The 21420-nt window shown below is 39.0% G+C and overlaps 1 protein-coding gene across 37 annotated transcripts in view; it reads right to left on the reverse strand.

Annotated features, from left to right (window-relative positions):
* The window catches only part of SLMAP (sarcolemma associated protein), a 120845-nt gene that overhangs the window by 58357 nt on the left and 41068 nt on the right, over positions 1–21420 (reverse strand). For 21 of the 37 annotated variants that reach the window (XM_036878552.2, XM_036878553.2, XM_036878542.2 and 18 more), the window contains exon 2: positions 2118–2265. In XM_036878552.2, coding sequence (XP_036734447.2) covers positions 2118–2265 — 148 coding nt within the window. Of the gene's footprint in view, positions 1–2111; positions 2266–21420 lie in introns of all 37 variants that reach the window. The other 16 variants (XM_036878548.2, XM_036878541.2, XM_057508397.1 and 13 more) reach the window with 1 other exon arrangement.

Below are 21420 nucleotides of genomic sequence, written 5' to 3' on the forward strand. Positions count from 1 at the left end.
ACAGGATGATGAAAATATACTGCCTCATGATTACAGGAGCGGTGCTAACGTGATCGCACACATTTATCACAACTCAGTAAATTGTACGTGCAAAACTAGTGTTGCAAGTAAATTATACCTCAATAAAACTAACTTTGAAGAGTAGAACTAATTCATTTCTATGAAGGTAACTTAAGTGATCAGCCCCATGAATCACCAAGATGATACTATCAATACGAAGTAATATGATTATCACCTGGTAATGCACATTAAACTTAAGAAATTTAGCACAGTTTACTCAATATTAGTTTTCACGAATTTATTATATGAAAAGTGCTAACACAGATGAAGAACGACAGTCCTCTAAATCCTCTGCCTAACAAAGCAATTATGGCCATGAACCACTGGGCTCCTCCCTCCCTGTTGGGCCTCATCCTTCATCCTGCTACCCCTTGGAGATCTGCGTATATGTTAGCATTTTAAAAGCTCTGAGAAGCCCTGCTTACCTTTGATTAACTAAGCATTTTCTAAATATATTTGATTCCCTAATTCTTTTATCAATTAACACCTATTAATTCTCTCTGGGAAATGCAAGCCCAGGAGAAGGACATTCCTTGGAGAGAAAGTCTGTGTAATCCGGCTCTCTGTCTTCTCTGTGGGTGACTCCCAGCTGGGGCTAAGTAAACGTTTGCTGAATGACTTAGTACCAGAGGAGGTATGCCATGGCCACAGCAGATGTTAGAGGGTCCACTACAGCTGTTCCCAGTATAGTCACACATAGGGTGAGTTCTCTTAGTAAAGAGTACTCAGTATGTTACATCAAAATACAAATTTCCTTTTCTATTTTACAATTGTAAATGGAAATTACTAAGACTCTGGCCCTACCCAAATTCAAATATGAAAACCTAACTCTCTTGAGGCCAACAAAACCCAGTAAAAATTAAATTGCAGTTGTGACACCAGTTAAAGTATGTAAACTGATATGTGTAAGTGCACATGCACACACACAACAGCATCACTGCCCCCCACTCCCATGTCTACTGTGAAATACATCAGAGACCGATGACTCAGGGCATCACCATATCAGAGCAAGTTCAGGAACCAAACAGGAGAAACTTCCCACCTGGTTCCACCTTCCAAATTAAACTAAGACAGTGGAACTGCATACTTTTGGTTCCTATTCATTTCATTTTATGATTCAGCCATACAATTTCATGGTAATAAAGTAGACAGTGAACTAGGTAGAGCCGGGAAGCTTCAGAATTGTAAAAATAAAAACAATCTACATTTATTTAGCTAGAGAACTTCTAGTTTCAAAAACTGATACATGTAATTTTTATATCTGTGATAGGTTATTAGCTGCCTACAGAACTCTGCACACACAACCAGAAGGGATAAATCATAAATGATCAATGCCACTTATGGATCTCCTGATTCCGTCTGCCAGGTAAGCAACTTCCCAGGTTCCTTTGTGGTTACAGGTAGCTATATATGTGACCTACCCATGTGGTCAATGGGACAAAAGGAGAAATCCGCTGGGAGGGTTCTACAAAAGACTACTTTTTCAACATAGAAAGAGAGCCACACAGGACATTTTGTCCCCTTTTATACTTTTTGCCTAGGACACTGGTGTGAGGAAAACAATGTCTTGGGCTGTAGCCATCATCCTTTGACCATGGAGGCAACAAGCGAAAGCTAAGACCAGGCAAAAGCAGAAGAAACCAACAGTTTAAGGGCAGCAAAATGGAAGAAGAGTAAGTCCCTGGATTCCTGATAATGTCATCGAGCTAAGCAAACAAAGTCGGAACCAACCTGCCTCCACACTTCCTGTCGACAACAATCCCCTGATGGTCCAAGGTCCTGCTAGCTGGGTATGCTGGCACTGCAGCCAGATGCTTCCTACCTGACACAGGAGCGCCCCATGCTTTCATATGGTGTTGAAAATATACATCCCTTGACAGTTCTGAATTTAAAATTTTGGAAAAGCAACAGAGGAAATGAGAGACTTTAAATGTTCACTGCATTTAATGTTTAAATTTAATGTATTTAAATTGCTTTTACAAACATGAAATAATAACAGAATTAAAAAAAAATACTTTGAAAGAGAAATAATAGGAAAAATTGATCCATACCCGTACCTTTCCGTGTGTTCTCCGTTACATCAACCCCAAACTGGATAATGTCACCAGAAAGAATTTCACATGGTGGACTTTCTTCAGAACCTCGACTCAATCTCTGGCTATTTATAAAGGTACCATTACTACTTTTAGTGTCTTGGAGATAAAACTGCAAAAACAAAAGCAAACAAACAAAAAAGAGGCAAAGATTAATAGTAATAATTCCAAACCTACTTTTAAGAAAAGTACTTCTAACTTTGTAAAGCAGTGTTTGCAAATTTTCCCCTATCAATTCAAACCACTTGTTTCACTAAGGTTTACCTTCAACCTATATGAAATTAGAACACTGAAATGGGGTGATTTAGAATCCCACTAGACAAAATGGTATAATCACTTTGGATAACAGTTTATAAGGTCCTCAAAATGTTAAACATAAAGTTAGCACATGACCCAGCAATTCCACTCCAAGGTATAACTCAAGAGAACTGAAAACATATGTCTGTCCTCACAAACACTTGCACATGAATGCTCAGAGCAGCACTATTCATAATAGCCCCAAAGTAGAAACAACCCCAATGTCCACCAACTGATGAATGGGTAAACAAAATGTAGTATATTCACACGATGTTATATTACTGAGCAATAAAAAGGAATGAAGTATTGATTCATGTCACAATGTGGAGTAACTTTTAAAACATTATGCTAAGTAAAAGAAGTTAGCCACAAAAAGACATATATTATGTAATTTCATTTATATGAAGTATCCAGAATAAGCAAATCCATGGGGATAAAAAACACATCAGTGATTGCAAGGGGCTGACGGGCTGAGGGCAAGAGGGCTGGGGTAGGAGGTGGAGAGGAAGTTGGTGATGGACAATAATTGCTAATGGGTACTCTTTGGAGATGATCAAAATGTTCCAAAATCAAATTGTGGTGATGGCTGCATAACTCTGTGAATATACTAAAACCCACTGAATTGTACAGTTTAAAAGGGTGGATTTCATGGTTTATGAATTATATCTCAATAAAGTTGTTAATAAAAAAAAAGCCAACCAGACAAAATTCTAATTCTGTCTCCACCTTACTCTTTGGAACTTTGCTCCTAAGATGCCTGAGCTAAATCACAGGAAGTATTTATTCTGCAGGCAAGGAAAGTGGTTTCAGGAAGGCCTATCTCTAATAGCTATAAGCTAGCTGACACATTTGGTATCAGCACCAGCGCATCTTCAGTAACTCCTTTGTAATAAAGCAGCCCAGAGCCACTAGAAGCTAAAACCCTGGAATCGACTATGGAGAAACTATTTCCTGACCTCCAAACATGCCTTTCAACACTTGGGTAATCTTCCCTCTTTAAAGAGAGAAGAGGTAGTAATAGGAGGCACAGGAAGCCTACTTATTTACCACTTACCTGTCTTAAAAGAAGTTAGAACAACTGGGATCATACACAGCAGACTGACCAGGAAGAGAATAACCAGGGAAAAAGATGTACCTGTCTCTTGGCATTACTCTCCAACCCTGCTTATTCTAGCAATGTATTTCCCCTGAATTTCTTCATAAGGAAGAAAGGACAAAAAAAACCACCCTAATATTTATTAAAATACATGTTATACCAACAGGCCCTCATGTAACCTTCACATTAAAGCTAGGATACGGATATTACCTCCACGTCTAAATGAGAAAAGCAAGCGGAGGCAAGTATCTTTCCAAAGGCCACAGGGCCAGGAACACAGAAGCAAGGATTCAAATAATATAGCGAAAAGGGCCATTTTCCCCATGATTTCATACTGACCTTTATGTTTCATTTATCCTTCACTCCTCCTCCAAGCTCTTTTCCAAATTGAAACACAACAAAAGAATAAGCAATTTCAGAAAATATGAAAATGACCTTTCTTTTCATTAATTCGTGGGTGACAATCTAAAGACCACCAGTCTGCCTATATATGACTTATTCTGTGTTTATAATTCAAAAGAGACCAACTGTTACTTTGGCTTGCAGCTTGTATATTTAATTACAGCCCATTAATAAAGAAAACTGTGTTGATATTTTACTAGTCCACTGAAAATGTACAGGCCTTAATATTTCACAGTAGGGAGATAAGCACAGACAACACTCAAGTAGGAAACTTAGCCTCAAAATTATTTCTATACTGGGACTTCCTGTTACCCTATGTAAGGGAGCTTGTTTTTTTAATAAATATATTCTTGGGAAATGTGGCAATGTTTGGATCCTGGATTGGTCATTTTCAGTCATGTGTGTCTGGCAAACCAAATAAAGGGACTATACTAGATTTACAGTGGTTTCCAAAGTGCAAGTTCTGACCCTTTAGTGTGTTACTAAGTCAATTTAATGGGCTGTGACTAAGATTTTGTTTTAAATATTAAAGAGAACAGAGGTAAGAATATATAAAATGAGATTCAGCATTGTTTAGCCAACTTTGGAAAATAAGAAAGGGTGTGTGTGTGTGTGTGCGTGTGTGTGTCAACAGCTCACATTTGTAGCTCTTACATAACTCTAAAACCATCAAGTTTCAAATGAAAAAAAAAAAAGAATTAAAATCAACATTAGTCCAGGTTCTTTACATTCGGTCTATACTGCTGTCCAAAGTACAACATGGTACCTTTGGCCTCCAGTTAGCTGGAACACATCATTTACATTAGTTGGTCTTTCTTCCTCTGCTCTCAACCTGCTCATGGCTTCCAAACACTTTCGATTAAACACAAAGTTCTTAGCATTACAGCCAATAATACACTATCTGGCTCCTGGTTCCCCTTCCAAACTCACTGTAACGTCCACTATATTCTTAGTCATCCCTCTCAGCCACACTAACCCCCACGCAAGTCTCTGCACCTATGTATAGCTAGACCACATTAGTTTACTCCCTCCAGAAGTATTTTCCTTGATATGATTTAACATTCTGCCCTTGGCTGTTTTGAAAGACTGATATTAAAGACAATGTCTCTGCGGGTAAGAATCCTCAAGGGAGGAACAACCTAAGACAGGCACAGTCACAGGGGGGCCATCAGGTGAGAAATTGGGGATCAACAGAGGTGAGGCTTAGAACCTCACCCCCCCTGTTCTGAGAGAAATCTTCTGCATACGTGGATGTTTTATTGCCCTTGTCTAGCTTAGATTAACACATAGTCTACAGGCACACACCTGATCATCTACATTTGCTCTCTTACAACACTAAACTATGTTTTCTACCTTTATCTTGTATCTACCTACCACTTCAGCATTTTATTAAAAATAATAATAATAAAGAGAGAAATGTGGTATCCACATATAAATCAAGTATAAAAATCAAATGAATATTCATATTTGAACTGATTGTTTATAGTTCATAATGCATGAGCAAAACCGAAAGTTTCTGTGATGACTGCCCTTGTACTGTTCACCATGTAAGAACTTATTCACTATGTAAGAATTTGTTCTCCATGTAAGAACTTGTTCGTTATGCTTCAGAAGATTGGAGACTGATGAAAATTAGGCTTGGGGTGGATTAATAATTGTGCATTGAGCATTGACTCCCCTATACAGAATTTTATTGTTGTTAACAACCATTTGATCAATAAATATGAGAGATGCCCTCACACACACACAAAAAGTACACACTTCCAATTGTAAAATAAGTAACTGGGATGTAATGTATAACATAAGGAATATAGTCAAAATATTGTAACAACTTGATATGGTGATAGCTGGTACCTAGAATTATCATGTATATAAATGTTGAATCACTGTGTTGTACACCTGAAACTAATGTAATACTGTGTGTCAACTACCCTTCAATAAAAAATAATTATCTACAAAAAAATATATATATATACAACTCAAAAAAATACAATTAAAAAAACATTCCCAATAGCAACAAATGTTTAGGACATCATGGATAAAAGAAATATAAATTTTATTAAAAAAAAAAAAGATAATGTCTCTGTATATCCTACGAAACAATCAGCCATTATTTAGTCTATATTATACAAAACTATTCTGTTTACTATTAGGTTAGGTTCCTGAAAGTATAAAGAAGTCAATTAGTCTGCAGGGGACTAGGAAGGGACTGCGCTTACACTTCCCAGATGCATTTCCCATAAGTAGGTATGCTAGTTGGTCCTTTATCACTTTCAAACCAGAAGTATCTTTCTCCACTAAACTGATAAACCTTCTATCAGGCTTTTTTTTTTTCTTTCTTAAAAGAGATCACTTTGGGCTATCTTTAAAAAACAATCTTGTTGCAGCCTTCTCTATCTTTATTTCTTAATAGCCTAAGGAATGCCCAAGCAACTCTAGTGTTTGCACTAGCCTCTGGGTATTCATTCGCTTTGATAGTGAACAGGCTGTAAGCAGCCTGAGTTTCTAAAACCCTCTGTAGCTTGTGGCCAAAGTTCAACTTTCACTGTTTCCAGGCTGTATCTTGAATTAACCCCTTGTATGCCCCTGAAATAATGCTGAGCTCCCAGAAATCAGGCATGACCTCAGACTGAAAGGACGTGCCTGCCCCATCAGTCAGTCTCTCTACCTTGTCTCCTGCTGGTTACCGTTACCTTCAATGACAGGGGCACTGCCCTTCACAGGCTGCATGATTTGCTCTTTGGCCTTCACAAAGTTCCTGCTGTTCATTCCATAAATAAATACATTTTGTATCACCTTCAGCTTTGCTAAAATCTGCAAATACTATCATTTCCACTATAATGATGAACAACCCTTTCTACACTGATAGATTTTGCAAAAGCCAAACACCACTAGATTGGGAACATTTGAACTACAGCTTCAGAACAAAGCGCAAACTAGTAGACATGCAATAGGTTAGAAGCCAGAAACTCTAAACCCATACAAGGGAGTTTTTAAGTTGTGATGTGGAATGGATGATGACAGAGAGATGGTAGATGCTGCATCATAGATTTTTAATCTACCTGGATCATGCCTGAGAACAGACAGAGTGACTAAGACAGCATAACCAAAATGCCATTTACAACAAAAGTAGGTAACAAGGTCCACGTGAACCTCAAAATATGAGCGGGGAAAAACATCAACATGAAATTAGCATCTGTGCAGAGACATATAGGGAAGCAACAGCACTTTTGAGGGATTTGAGGAGAACGTCAAAATAGTCACCAGGTATTCACTGGACAGTGTGTTGGGCGATTTGAGAAGAGAAGCTGAAAATGAGAAAAGTTTAGCCCAATCCAGTAACAAGTGAGTTTAAGTTCTGAAAAAGGCTTGGAGCAGTCTGAATCATACAAATTCCTAAAATCAGCCTATACCAATCGGGCTGCTTTCCAGGACAGGGCTCCACTCTGAGGAAAAGCTGCTGGGTGTGGAACCAAAATTGAGCAGGGCAGGGACAAAAGAGATAAGGAAAGAAAAGATTCAGATAAAAGCGGGGAAGGGGAAAAGAAGCTACCATATTTTGGAACACTTCACAAAACCAACACAAGAGGGAGCTCTATGACATTGGAAATCCTGAATCATGACTTCTGAAAGGTCAGAAAAACAAATTTCACATAAAAATGAGCAATAGAAAAATATCAAGGTCCCCTCCCACACAGTTGCTCTAAGAAAAAAGAGACAGAAGAGTAGAATAGCATCCCTAGAAATAACGAAAGACAGACTGTGGGAAAAGATAAAAATTTTAGCAAACTATTTCAGAAGCTAAAAGGCATTAAAAAAATAATTCAAGACATGAAAAGGAAATATCAATTGCAATTTCAAAATGCTATAAAAGATGGAAGAACTCAAAAAAGAAATAGAAATAAGAGGGAAAAAATTATTTCAGAAGTGAATACAAAATTAGAAGGACACTGTGTCTTAACACAACCAGTGATGCATTAAGAGAAATAAAAGGTAAAAAAGGAGGAAATTTTTAAAAAGTCAAAAAGAAATGAAGAAAGTGATGTCAACAAAATGGCACAGTAGGCAACTCCAAGCTCCTATACCCCTCAGAAATATTGAAAAACATGCAGAAACCAACAGAACCAACTTTGTTGGAACTACGGAAAACAAAGTTTTACAGCAACCAAGTGAACGCTGGATTAAGAAAAAGGCACTTAGTAATGGTAGGAAATCTTTGTGGCATCTCTTGTCCCATCCCCTTCCCCGGAACACCGAGTCTTGAGGACCCTGCTACCAGGTTCCAGAGAGAACAGAACAGGCCTAACTCACAAATGACCGCGTCTCTCTGCCCTAACCTGTGAGGGGTTACATGAAGGCCTTGATGCAAGCCTCTCATCTCTGTTCAGCCGCACCTGGAACTCACCCAAGCTGGAAAAGCAGTGGCTGGCTGAAGAAGGATTTATCTCAAGTGGTTCAGCATAGGACAGTCAATGTAATATATACATGAATGGAAAGAAGGGGGGGAAATGCTACACAATCATCTCAATTGATGCAGAGAAGTCATTTGACAAAATCCAACACCACATCATGTTAAAAACACTCGGAAAGCTAGGATAAGAAAGGAACTTCCTCAACATGATAAAGGACATTCATGAAAAACCCACAGCTGACATAATGGTGAAAGACAGAAAGCCTTTCTTTGTACGATGAGGAAAAATGACAAGGACGCCTGCTTTCATCACTGCTACACAATACTGTACTGGAACCTCTAGCCAGACACAAGAAAAAGAAATAAAAAAGCACCCACATTACAAAGAAGTAAACTATATCTATTCACAGACGACATGATTCTATATATGGACAATCCCATAGAACTCACAAGAAAAGCTACTAGAACTAATAAACAAATTCAGCAAAGTTGCAGCCTATAAGAAAAACACACAAAAATCAGTTGTGTTTCTATACATTGGCAATGAGCAATCCAAATAAGAAAGCAATTCCATTTACTGTAGCATCTAAAGAAAACACCAAGGAATAAATTTAATCAAAGAGGTAAAACACGTGTATGTTGAAAAGTACAAAATTTTGCTGAAAGAAATTAAAGAAGACTTAAGTAAACAGAAAAACATTCCATGTTCATGGAATGAAAGATTTAATATTATTAAGGTGTCAATAACCAAGGTGATCTATGGACACAATGCGACCTCTGTCATAATTCCAATAGCCTTTTTTGCAGAAATGGAAAAGCCATCCCTCAGACTCACATGGAACTACAAGAGACCCTGAATACACAAAACAATCTTGAAAAAGAAGAACAAGTTGAGGATGCACACTTCCTGAATTCAGGACTTACTAAAGACTACAATCATCAAAACACTGTGGGGTACAGGTATAAGGACAGGCAGAGAGGGAACAGAACCAACAGTCCAGAAATAAACCCCACATCTACAGCCAACTGAACGTCAACAAAGGTGCCAATTCCTTCCAAGGGGAAAAGAACAGTCTCTTCAACAAATGGTGCTGGGACAACTGCATAACCACACGCAGAAGAATGAATGTAGATGCTAACCTCACCCCATACACAAAAATTAACTCAAAACGGATCAAAGATCTAAATGTAAGAGCTAAAACCATAACATTTTTTCAACCATCTTCAATTTTTTTTTCCTGCCCCTTTCTCCTTTGCTCACCTTCTGGAATCTCCACAATGTGAATGTTGGTACATTTGATAATATCCTGTAGGCCTTGCTTATTTTTCTTCACCTTTGTTCTTTCTGGCTGACAGGGTAATTTCAATTGCACTACCTTTAAATTTTTTATTCCGTCTTAAGCCTGGTCAAATCTGCTACTGAACCTTCCACTAAATTTTTCTTTCAGCTATTGTACTTTTCACAATCTTCCTATTGACACTCTCCACTTATTCATACATTTTTCTCCCGGTTTCCTTTAGTTCTCTGTCCATGGTTTCCTTTACCATTCTGGGCATGTTTAAAACACAGTCGCAGGGGGGCCATCAGGAGAGAAATTGGGGATCAACAGAGGCGGGGCTTAAAACCTCACCCCCCCCCCCTGTTTTGAGAGAAATCTTCTGCATTCGTGGATGTTTTGTTGCCCTTGTCTAGCCTGGATTAATACTTAGTCTACAGGCACACACCTGATCATCTACATTTGCCCTCTTACAGCACTAAATTATGTTTTCTACCTTTATCTTGCATCAACCTACCACTTCAGCATTTTATTTAAAAAAATAATAACAAAATAAGGGAGAAATGTGGGATTCACATATAAATCAAGTATAAAAATCAAACGAATAATCATATCTGACTTGATTGTTTATAGTTCATGATGCGTGATCAAAACCAAAAATTTCTGTGATATGACTGCCCTTGCACTGTTCACCAAGTAAGAACTTATTCACTATGTAAGAACTTGTTCACCATGTAAGAACTTGTTCGTTATGCTTCAGAAGATTGGAGACTGTTGAGAAATAGGCTTGGGGTGGATTAATGACTGTGCATTGAGTCCCCTATACAGAATTTTATTGTTTTTAACAACCATTTGATCAATAAATATGAGAGATGCCCTCTCAAAAAAAAAATAAATAAATAAGTAAAATAAAATAAAATACAGTCTGTCTAGTAAGTCCAGTATCTGGGTTTCCTCAGGCATGGTTTCTGTCAATTTCTTTTTTCCTGTGAATGGGCTACAGTTTCTCAATTCTTTGTCTGTTTTATAATTTTTTATGGAGAATTGGACATTTTGAATATTATGATGTGGTAACTAGAAATCAGGCTCTCTCCTCTCTAGGGACTGCATTTGTTATCTGAAGCCTGCAGTTGTCTGTCTAGTGCCTTTCACAAACTATTTTTCACAAAGACTATATTCCTTGTGTGCTGTGGCTGAAGTCTCTGTTCCATTATCTCCATGGCCAGTCAGTGACCTGACAGATACTTCCCTAAATGCCAGTATCCAATAGGAAAAAGTGTTTTCTTGGCAGATGCCAGGGGAGCCACTTTTGCTTGTGAGTTTGAATCAGTAGCCAACCTCTATTCTGTCCCTCAACAATCAAAAGCAGTGATCAAATCACACAGCCCAATTTTTGAAGGAAACAGAGTCACACCAGGAACCATGGGCCACCATAACCACAGCTCCCTGCTACATGGTTGGGAGATAGTAGTCACTATGTAAACCACTGACATTCTTGGAAATTTACTAGACTCTTCATTAAGTACTCCACTGAATCTACTAGATTTCAGAGTTCCAAAGTAATTGCTTCAGACAGTTTGTGCTAGCTTAAGAGTTGTCTTGGTGAAGGAATCAATTTTTGGAGCTTCCTTCTCTGCCATTTTACATGACAAAACTCCCATTTGCTGTATTTCAAACTATGAATCTTTTCCTGGGCCAAACAAGTCCCTAAAATGTAGTAACAGCACCATTTATTGACTGCCTATATGTGCAGGCACTTCTGATTCTCACAACTGTACCAAGTACACAGTACTAGCTCCATTTTGTAGGTTCAAAGTTGAGGCTAAAGTTTGTTAATTAAGGGGATTGCCATGGTCTCACAGCTATCACAGATTTGACACTATTATTCCTTTACAACCTCCACACTGTGTTCCTTCTCTCCTACTTAGACTAAACACTCTCTGGTCTTTGAGGCCAAACTTATGAAATCTCAGTCTGTTTATGAAGTTTTCCTGAAGCAATTAGGATAGAAAGAGCCAATTTCTACTCTTAAGTCCACCATTAAGGCAGGCAAATCATTCAGTCTATAACATTTCCTTGGTACCCGTCTTGGAGAGATTACACACCCAGAAAATCAAACACAGAGCAACTGTACAGAGAACAAATTAAGAGAGTATGAATTAAGTCCCCAGATTTTAACAGGCTGGTGAGAAATGTAGTTAGGCAGTCAGTTGCTAAGGAGGCAAGGAGTGAGGGTGGTGATGTGAATGAAAGGCAAGGAGTAGGAGGAGGCCCAGGTATTACAGTACATTTATATATAGTTAAGAACCAGCCCCAGAGGATACAAAAGCCCAACAAAGCAAGAAGTGGGGAATGCAAGATAAACTGAAGCTGTAAGAGAAAGTCTTACACATGACTCAGGAGTTGAGATTTCTTAAAAAGGAAGCCTCTATGATTTGATGAAAATATTGTCTTAGGGAGAGTATTCTAACAGCTTTGATAACCTAGCAGCTGTGTGTAGGATGAATTGCAGTACGCGTCACTAGAAATAGGAAGACCCATGACCTATATATACACTTTTGCCATCAACAATTTAGCTATTTCTTAGAGTACATGTCTTGCCAATGGGTTTCAGCCCCAGGCAAGTTCACTATGGATTCAATGTGACCAAAGAAATGACAATAGAAAGTTCTTGGGGTGAAAGGGTTATACCCAACTTTATTTCCATGGTGGCAGATCAATCACTAAAATCCTGTCCACTCAGAGCAAGTATGCACGCAGCAAGCCAGTCTCTGCTTCTGGGCCCCTCTGTCCGCACAGTCGTCCTCTGGGCCTCTGCCTTGGCACTGCCACCACTCCAGCCTCTGCTCTGCTCTTGCAGCTGTGCCACCATGTCGCCCAGAGCACTGGGTGGAGCCCTTCATATAGAGTCAATAGTAATAATGTATTGCCCACATGTGTGAAGTGAGCTAGCCAACCAGGGCCAGTTGAGAATCCTGGCCACAGGAACTTTCATTTCATCCACAGTACACAAGTCTTTATATGCGTGTTATGTGTGAATTTGTTTATATAACCTTTGTAGCTTGCTACTATCAAAGCCCCACATGTTTCAGAGACTGAAGTTTTTAAGTTGTGCCATGGAAGGGGGAAGTATAAAGCTCATTCACATGTTGTAGGGAAACACACAGAAAAGTGGTAAAATGCTCTCTCCAAAATGAAATCTCCCCTGTAAACTAGAATGAACTTGTCTCAACATACCACTCCAAGGTCTTGTGAATGTTATGAATTTGCCAGGATATTTTCCATCTCTAAGTGACATTCCAGACACATTCAGTGTACAGTAAATTTTTTCTTATGGAGCCAGATCACAAGAGAAAGAAAAGGTATTTCTGTCTCTCTACATAGAAGCGGAGATACGATTACGAAGGACAGAAGTAGAGAAGATGGGAAGGAGGACTTTTTAAAAAGTTAACGAGAACATTATAGACCACACAAACCCAGCTAGGATGATGACGTCCTTCTTGAATATGCAACCAAATTGTGACAGTCCTTCACTGGGAATTCAGGACAAAGTAAATTCGATTTCTGAAGCTCAGTAAGATACAATATAAACGTGTTGTGATACATCAGAACATCATAGTTATGAGAAGTGAGGCTATTGAAAGCCTATACCAAATTCTAATTTGGAAGCGATTAAACTATTTCCCACATCCCCAAACTGATGGGTTGACAAGCAAATCCTGCTTATTTTCTCTTCTCAAGGTGTGTCACTCACAGTGAGATGCCCTCAACGTTGTCTTGGAGACTCCTATTTAGGAAACTGGTGTTAAAGAACAGATACTGATGCCAAACTCCATATTTTAGACCTCAAGAGGTCTCTACATCAAAGAATGTCAAAATTTAATTCCAATATTTAAAATTAAGTGGTTATTTATAAAAGTGCCATGTATTTTAGCATGCTGAGGACAAAACGAGATACTGTGATATTTTAAATACACATTACTCTTTAAATACTTTGACTATATAAGTCACTGTTTTCTTCACAAAATTTAGCTTAAACCATTTCTGAGATCAGCTGAAACAACAAAATAATTGCACCACCACCCTTTATGTCTGATAGTTTAAAAACCTCACCCATAGAATAAACAGCATGTTTGGCACAAAAGGGAATCATTGTGATCGCGTCTGTGGGAAATATAGAATAAGGTCACTATGTTTAGAGGATGCAGCCCAACATACTGTTTGGTAATGCACACAATAGGACAAATACTGATTTATACAGTTGCTAAGAGGCAGGGGAGAAGGAGAAACTGGAAAAAAAAAATTTTTTTCCATTAAAGATGGGCAAAATTGGGAAAACAGGAATCTAGATCTTTTTTAGAGAAAAAACCAAAACTTGCCCACATAAAACAAGTTATTTGGCAAACAAATTCAAATGGAAATGTTAAAAGATGCAAATAGCACATCTGCCCCCAAAAGAACATTCATAGCTTTTTTAAGTGCTAAGTAAGGCAATGAAAATAATTTTGATGCCTTTTCCATTCTTTAGGTACAACCACTCAGGCTGGCATATAATTTTTGTTTAAAACACCTTGGTCTTTACTCATGTGGCTCCCTTTTTAGTGACAGTTAGTTCTTGGAGAGATTTATCTCCTTAAGGCTTTGACAATTCACACTTCCATAGATGAGTTCTTTAAAAACTGTAACAACTCTAATTTGAAGAGAAAAGGAAACAAAGTCACTTACTGAGGATTATACTGAATAAATAGAAATAACAACAGTGCAATTTGTGACAATTATTTTGACTGAGATGAGAAATAACTATTGGAACCACAGAAAGTAAAGCCCTTTCAGGGCTGAGTACAGTGCAGAGGCTCCCGCCTTCCTGCCACCACATGACTCAGACGTGCAAACACAGTCTACTCCTAATCTCTCATGACATCCACTGCTTCTCAGGATGGGTAGATAATGTCCCCAGCTGCATCACTCTTTTTTTTTATTTAGAACTGAAATTTCATAATAGGAAGTATCACATTTAAGTTCTACCCTCATTTATAGCTTGAACACAAAGCCTTAAACATTTTTCCCAAGGCAATTTTTAGGGCCAAAGTGAGGTTTTATCTTAAAGGGATCATTGATTTCTTCACTACCATGAAAGATAACAAAACTTACCTTCAGCATTCAGGTCTACAGAAATTTTAACCACAGAGCAAAGCCTAACAAAGAAGAGCTCAGTGCTCAGGAGTGTCAAAAGGATACCATGTAGTATACAATAATCACAAGGTTTTGAGTGCTTGGATAAACTACTTTCCATGCCTTTTTTAACTTAATCTTTACAACAATCCTACAAGGTAGATGTTTTATTATCCTCACACTACAAATAAAGGAATCAGGACTAAAAGAGGTTAAGTAACTTGCAAAAGGTCCTCCCCCAGCTAGTAACGGGGAAAGACGTACATTTAACATTTTTTATCTCAACCATTCTGCTGTGCTACTTGCGTTTGTCTGGCAATTTCATATCCACTATCTCTAATATTTCTCCCAACCACCCTAGGAAATAGGACTAGTTTATTCATTTTCTTGGTCAACAAATTGAGACAGACACACAAGCCAAATGACCTATCTACAGTCACAGTGGAAAAATAATAAAACAGCAATCAGGCATCACTATGCCAAATCACCAGGAAAGGTAAACTTTTAAAATTTCTTTCAAGAATGCATTCACTTCCTGCTGCCACCTGCTTGACACGCAAGCCTAACAAGTTTGGGTATCCCATTTCACTGGCCTGTGGCAGATTAAAGGGGAACAAGCATTTGCTTATGCCAGGGACCACATCAGGCACTTGACACGTATTATCTTGTCTGAACTTCAGAATTCTAAGAAGCATTATCCCACATGCAAAGACAGACAGGGTCAGGAGTTAAAACATATGCCCAAAGATTACACAGAAAGTAAGAATGGCAAACAAGGCCTGTTAGGTTCCTATACTACGGAAAATTCCTTGAGGACCAGGGTCAGTGATACTCTGTCTCAGTGATATCCTTAGCCCTTTACAAAATGCCTGCTAAACACACAAGTATTTTAAATAAATATTTCATGAGTGTGATATTTACAACCCAGACTTATTCCATCATTTACCCACCATTTCCTGAGCACTTCTGGACAGGAATTCAGCCATCAGCCACTAATAATAGAATGAATAAGTGTCTACCAGAAGCCACTTACAGCAAATACAAAACTTTGTAATAACAAACTATCAGTAATAATAAGTAGTATCAATCACTCCACCACTGTCCGGAATGCTAGTTCAGAACAATCTTCAATCCCACACTGCCTCTCCTTCCCCACTACTGCTCCCCTTGCCCAGGTCTGTACCCTTGGCAAGATGATGGTTAGGATTCCACACTCTCCACCTTCCGCACTGATGTTAGAGTTATTTCCTTAAAATGCAAACCTGAGCACTTTGTTTCTCTTTATGAAAAGGCTGTTGACTCTCCAGTGCCTTCAAAATCGAATCTGAGAGCTGTGTTAACTTCCAAATCTTTCAAAATGACCCCAGTCATTCTACCTGATCAAATCTTTCAGTTTTCCTGAAAAATACCATCCACTCCATCTTCGCTTAACTACTAATGATCCCCTATACAAATTCCAGGCCTCTGTTTGCTTATGCTGTTCTTGGACCTGAAAAGCCCTGTTTCCACCTAGCCACACTCTTTACCTCTATAAGCCTCCTTTTTGAAGCCTAGTTTAAACACCTTAACAAATAAGATGTTTCTCTCAGATAATAAACACCTAAATCAGAGACTTGGGCTGTACTGCAAGTTAAGCAGCCAACTCCCAAACCTCTATGTCTAAGTTATACTTCGAACAGCCCTACAATCATATCTTTTCTGATCTCTAACAGTCATTCTGGCAGAAAGTTCCAACAGGTACAGGTCAAAAATGACTTTTTTAAAAAATGTAGAACAAACAAATTAAATAATTCATGCTCTAGAATGGAGGCTTTAGAGTTCTGATTTAACACAGGCCAGACCAAACTGCCTGCCTGACAGCCAAATCACAATATGCTGTATGGAACGGAACATACATTAAAGGTTTGAATTCCAGCTCTACCACCTTCTAACTTACTGCATGACCTTGAGCATACTACTAAACCTCTCTGAGCATCCCTTTGGTTATAAAGGATATTTATAAATCCCTATTTATAAATTGAAGATAATATCAGTGTTTACCTCAGAGTGTTTGTTTTAAAAGTTAAATTATGTTAAGCATGTAAAGTATTTAGCACAGAGTTTGGACATAGCAACTACCAAGCAAATGGCAGCTATTATTATTAAACTTATAGAATACACATAAATGTGTAATTGACTTTCTTCAGTTAGGTAGCTGATGCAAGACTTTTCTTTATTGGTTAAGGCTCTTAAAAATGAAGTTCTTTGCCAATTAATTACTTAAACAGTAAACAGCTGATAGAGATATAAATAGATCAGTAACAGCTGAACTCTTAACGCATACAGATGTTAAAAATAGTATGCCACTGCATCCGTTACACGTGAATATTACCATAAATAACTACAACCTGTGCACAGACCCAAAGTAGCTAAACCTTCATCTTACAGCATAGAGTGAAAACCTTTTATGAAAAATATGGAACACATATCACCATATGGATCAGGAAATTCCCTAATCAAAGCTCAATCAAAAGGAAATAAAAACTCTCAGGTATATGTAAATACACTTAGAATATATTACATTGATTAGCAATCTACAGACAGAGAAAGACGAATACCACGATGATCTCACTTATATGTGGAATCTGAAAACAAAACAAAACACCAAGCCCACAGACACAGAGAGCAGACTGGTGGTTGCCAACAGCAGGGGGTTAGGGGCAGGCAAAATGGGTGAAGGGAGTCAAAAGGTACAAATTTCCAGTTATAAAATAAGTAAGTGTTAAAAAAAGAAAACCACAGGCCCAACATGGAGTCACTTCTGCTAGGCCAAGTCACCAAACTGGGGCCTCAGACCTAAACCAATGACGGCTTCAGCCTCCCCCAGAAATGGAGTCAGGAGTTTTTTGGTCTGCATCCTAGATAGGATAAAGTCACATAAGGCCTCTCCATCGGTCCTGAAAGATGATGAGGTGATTGCATTATAAGACCCTCTTGCTTTTCCCAAGAGAAAGTGACCAAGCCTGAACAAATCTCTTCTTTACTTTTGCTAATAACTTTTTTCCTACCCTTCAGTCTATAAAAGCCTTCCATTTTGTATAATTCCTCAGTGCATCGCTACTTGGTAGGGGCGATGCTGCCTGATTCATGAACCTCTTAATAAAGCCATTAGGTCTCAGATTTACTTGGATGAATTTTGTTTTTTAACAAAGTCATGGGGATGTAATGTATAGCATAGCAATTATAGTTAATACCATATTGCATATGTGAAAACTGCTAAGAGAGCAGATCTGAAAAGTTCTCATCAAAGAAAAAATTCTTTATGGGGTGATGGATGCTAGCTAGATTTATTGTGGCAATCATTTTGCAATATATACAAATACCGAATCATCATGTTGTATACCTGAGACTAACACCATGTTGCCTATCAATTATACCTCAATTTAAAAATATTTTAATCAAAAAAGAAAATTAAAAGAAATGAGCGGGAGGGGCGGAAGATGGCGGCGTGAGTAGAGCAGCGGAAATCTCCTCCCAAAACAACATATATCTATGAAAATATAACAAAGACAACCCTTCCTAGAATAAAGACCAGAGGACACAGGACAATATCCAGACCACATCCGCACCTGAGAGAACCCAGCGCCTCGCGAAGGGGGTAAGATACAAGCCCCGGCCCCGCGGGAGCCGAGCGCCCCTCCCCCCAGCTCCCGGCGGGAGAAGAGCAGGCAGAGCGGGAGGGAGACGGAGCCCAGGACTGCCGAACACCCAGCCCCCGCCATCCGGGCCAGAGTGCAGGGCCCTGGATACTCGGAAAACAGGGCAGCAAGAACAGTGAGCGGGCACTGGAGGCTGGGCGACAGAGGACATAAGAAAAGCGCGCGACCATTTTTTTTTTGCTTTTTTGCTGTTTTGTTTTGGCGAGCGCTTTTTGGAAGTCTTAAAGGGATAGGGACCCCAATACTAGGGAAACAGGGCAGAAAGACCGGTGAGCAGAGGCCTGAGGCTGGCACCGGAGAATAAAGAAAAACGAACGACCACCTTTTTTTTTTTTAAATTAAAAACTTTTTTTTTTTTAATTAAAAAAATTTTTTTTTTTTTTTGGTGGGCGTTGTTTTGTTTTGGCGGGTGCTTTTTGGAAGTATTAAAGGGGCAGGGCGGGTCACTTAATCCAGAGGTAGGGAATCCGGGATCTCTGGGCACCCTAACCCCTGGACGGCAGGGAGCAGGGAGGCCCCTTACGGAGATAAATAGCCTCCCAGCCGCTCCTGCTCCAACGCGACTCCACCATTTTGGAGCAGCTGCCCGAGCCAGGCCACGCCCACAGCAACAGCGGAGATTAACTCCATAGCAGCCGGGCAGGAAGCAGAAGCCCTGTCTGCGCGCAGCTGCACAGCAAAAGCCACTAGAGGTCGCTGTTCTCCCAGGAGAGGAGGGCCACAAACCAACAAGAAAGGAAGTACTTCCAGCCGTCACTCGTCCCAGTTCTGCAAACTATTCCTATCACCATGAAAAGGCAAAGCTACAGGCCGACAAAGATCACAGAGACAACACCAGAGAAGGAGACAGACCTAACCAGTCTTCCTGACAAAGAATTCAAAATAAGAATCATAAACATGCTGACAGAGATGCAGAGAAATACGCAAGAGAAATGGGATGAAGTCCGGAAGGAGATCACAGATGCCAGAAAGGAGATCGCAGAAATGAAACAAACTCTGGAAGGGTTTATAAGCAGAATGGATAGAATGCAAGAGGCCATTGATGGAATTGAAATCAGAGAACAGGAACGCATAGAAGCTGACATAGAGAGAGACAAAAGGATCTCCAGGAATGAAACAATATTAAGAGAACTGTGTGACCAATCCAAAAGGAACAATATCCGTATTATAGGGGTCCCAGAAGAAGAAGAGAGAGGAAAAGAGATGGAAAGTATCTTAGAAGAAATAATTGCTGAAAACTTCCCCACACTGGGGAAGTAATCAAACAGACCACGGAAATACACAGAACCCCCAACAGAAAGGATCCAAGAAGGGCAACACCAAGACACATAATAATTAAAATGGCAAAGATCAAGGACAAGGAAAGAGTGTTAAAGGCAGCTAGAGAGAAAAAGGTCACCTATAAAGGGAAACCCATCAGGCTAACATCAGATTTCTCAACAGAAACCCTACAGGCCAGAAGAGAATGGCATGATATATTTAATACAATGAAACAGAAGGGCCTTGAACCAAGGATACTGTATCCAGCACGACTATCATTCAAATATGACGGTGGGATTAAACAATTCCCAGACAAACAAAAGCTGAGGGAATTTGCTTCCCACAAACCACCTCTACAGAACATCTTACAGGGACTGCTCTAGATGGGAGCACTCCTAGAAAGAGCACAGCACAAAACACCCAACATATGAAGAATCGAGGAGGAGGAACAAGAAGGGAGAGAAGAAAAGAATCTCCAGACAGTGTATATAACAGCTCAATAAGCGAGCTAAGTTAAGCAGTAAGATACTAAAGAGGCTAACCTTGAACCTTTGGTAACCACGAATTTAAAGCCTGCAATGGCAATAAGTACATATCTTTCAATAGTCACCCTAAATGTTAATGGGTTGAATGCACCAATCAAAAGACACAGAGTAACAGAATGGATAAAAAAGCAAGACCCATCTATATGCTGCTTACAAGAAACTCACCTCAAACCCAAAGACATGTACAGACTAAAAGTCAAGGGATGGAAAAACATATTTCAAGCAAACAACAGTGAGAAGAAAGCAGGGGTTGCAGTACTAATATCAGACAAAATAGACTTCAAAACAAAGAAAGTAACAAGAGATAAAGAAGGACACTACATAATGATAAAGGGCTCAGTCAAACGAGGATATAACCATTCTAAATATATATGCACCCAACACAGGAGCACCAGCATATGTGAAACAAATACTAACAGAACTAAAGGGGGATATAGACTGCAATGCATTCATTCTAAGAGACTTCAACACACCACTCACCCCAAAGGATAGATCCACTGGGCAGAAAATAAGTAAGGACACGGAAGCACTGAACAACACAGTAGAGCAGATGGACCTAATAGACATCTATAGAACTCTACATCCAAAAGCAACAGGATATACATTCTTCTCAAGTGCACATGGAACATTCTCCAGAATAGACCACATACTAGGCCACAAAAAGAGCCTCAGAAAATTCCAAAAGATTGAAATCCTACCAACCAACTTTTCAGACCACAAAGGCATAAAACTAGAAATAAACTGTACAAAGAAAGCAAAGAGGTTCACAAACACATGGAGGCTTAACAACACGCTCCTAAATAATCAATGGATCAATGACCAAATCAAAATGGAGATCCAGCAATATATGGAAACAAATGACAACAACAACACTAAGCCCCAACTTCTGTGGGACACAGCAAAAGCAGTCTTAAGAGGAAAGTATATAGCAATCCAAGCATATTTAAAAAAGGAAGAGCAATCCCAAATGAATGGTCTAATGTCACAATTATCGAAATTGGAAAAAGAAGAACAGATGAGGCCTAAGGTCAGCAGAAGGAGGGACATAATAAAGATCAGAGAAGAAATAAATAAAATTGAGAAGAATAAAACAATAGCAAAAATCAATG

The sequence above is a fragment of the Manis pentadactyla genome, chromosome 1 (assembly GCF_030020395.1).
Source record: "Manis pentadactyla isolate mManPen7 chromosome 1, mManPen7.hap1, whole genome shotgun sequence".
NCBI classification, from domain to species: Eukaryota; Metazoa; Chordata; class Mammalia; order Pholidota; family Manidae; genus Manis; species Manis pentadactyla.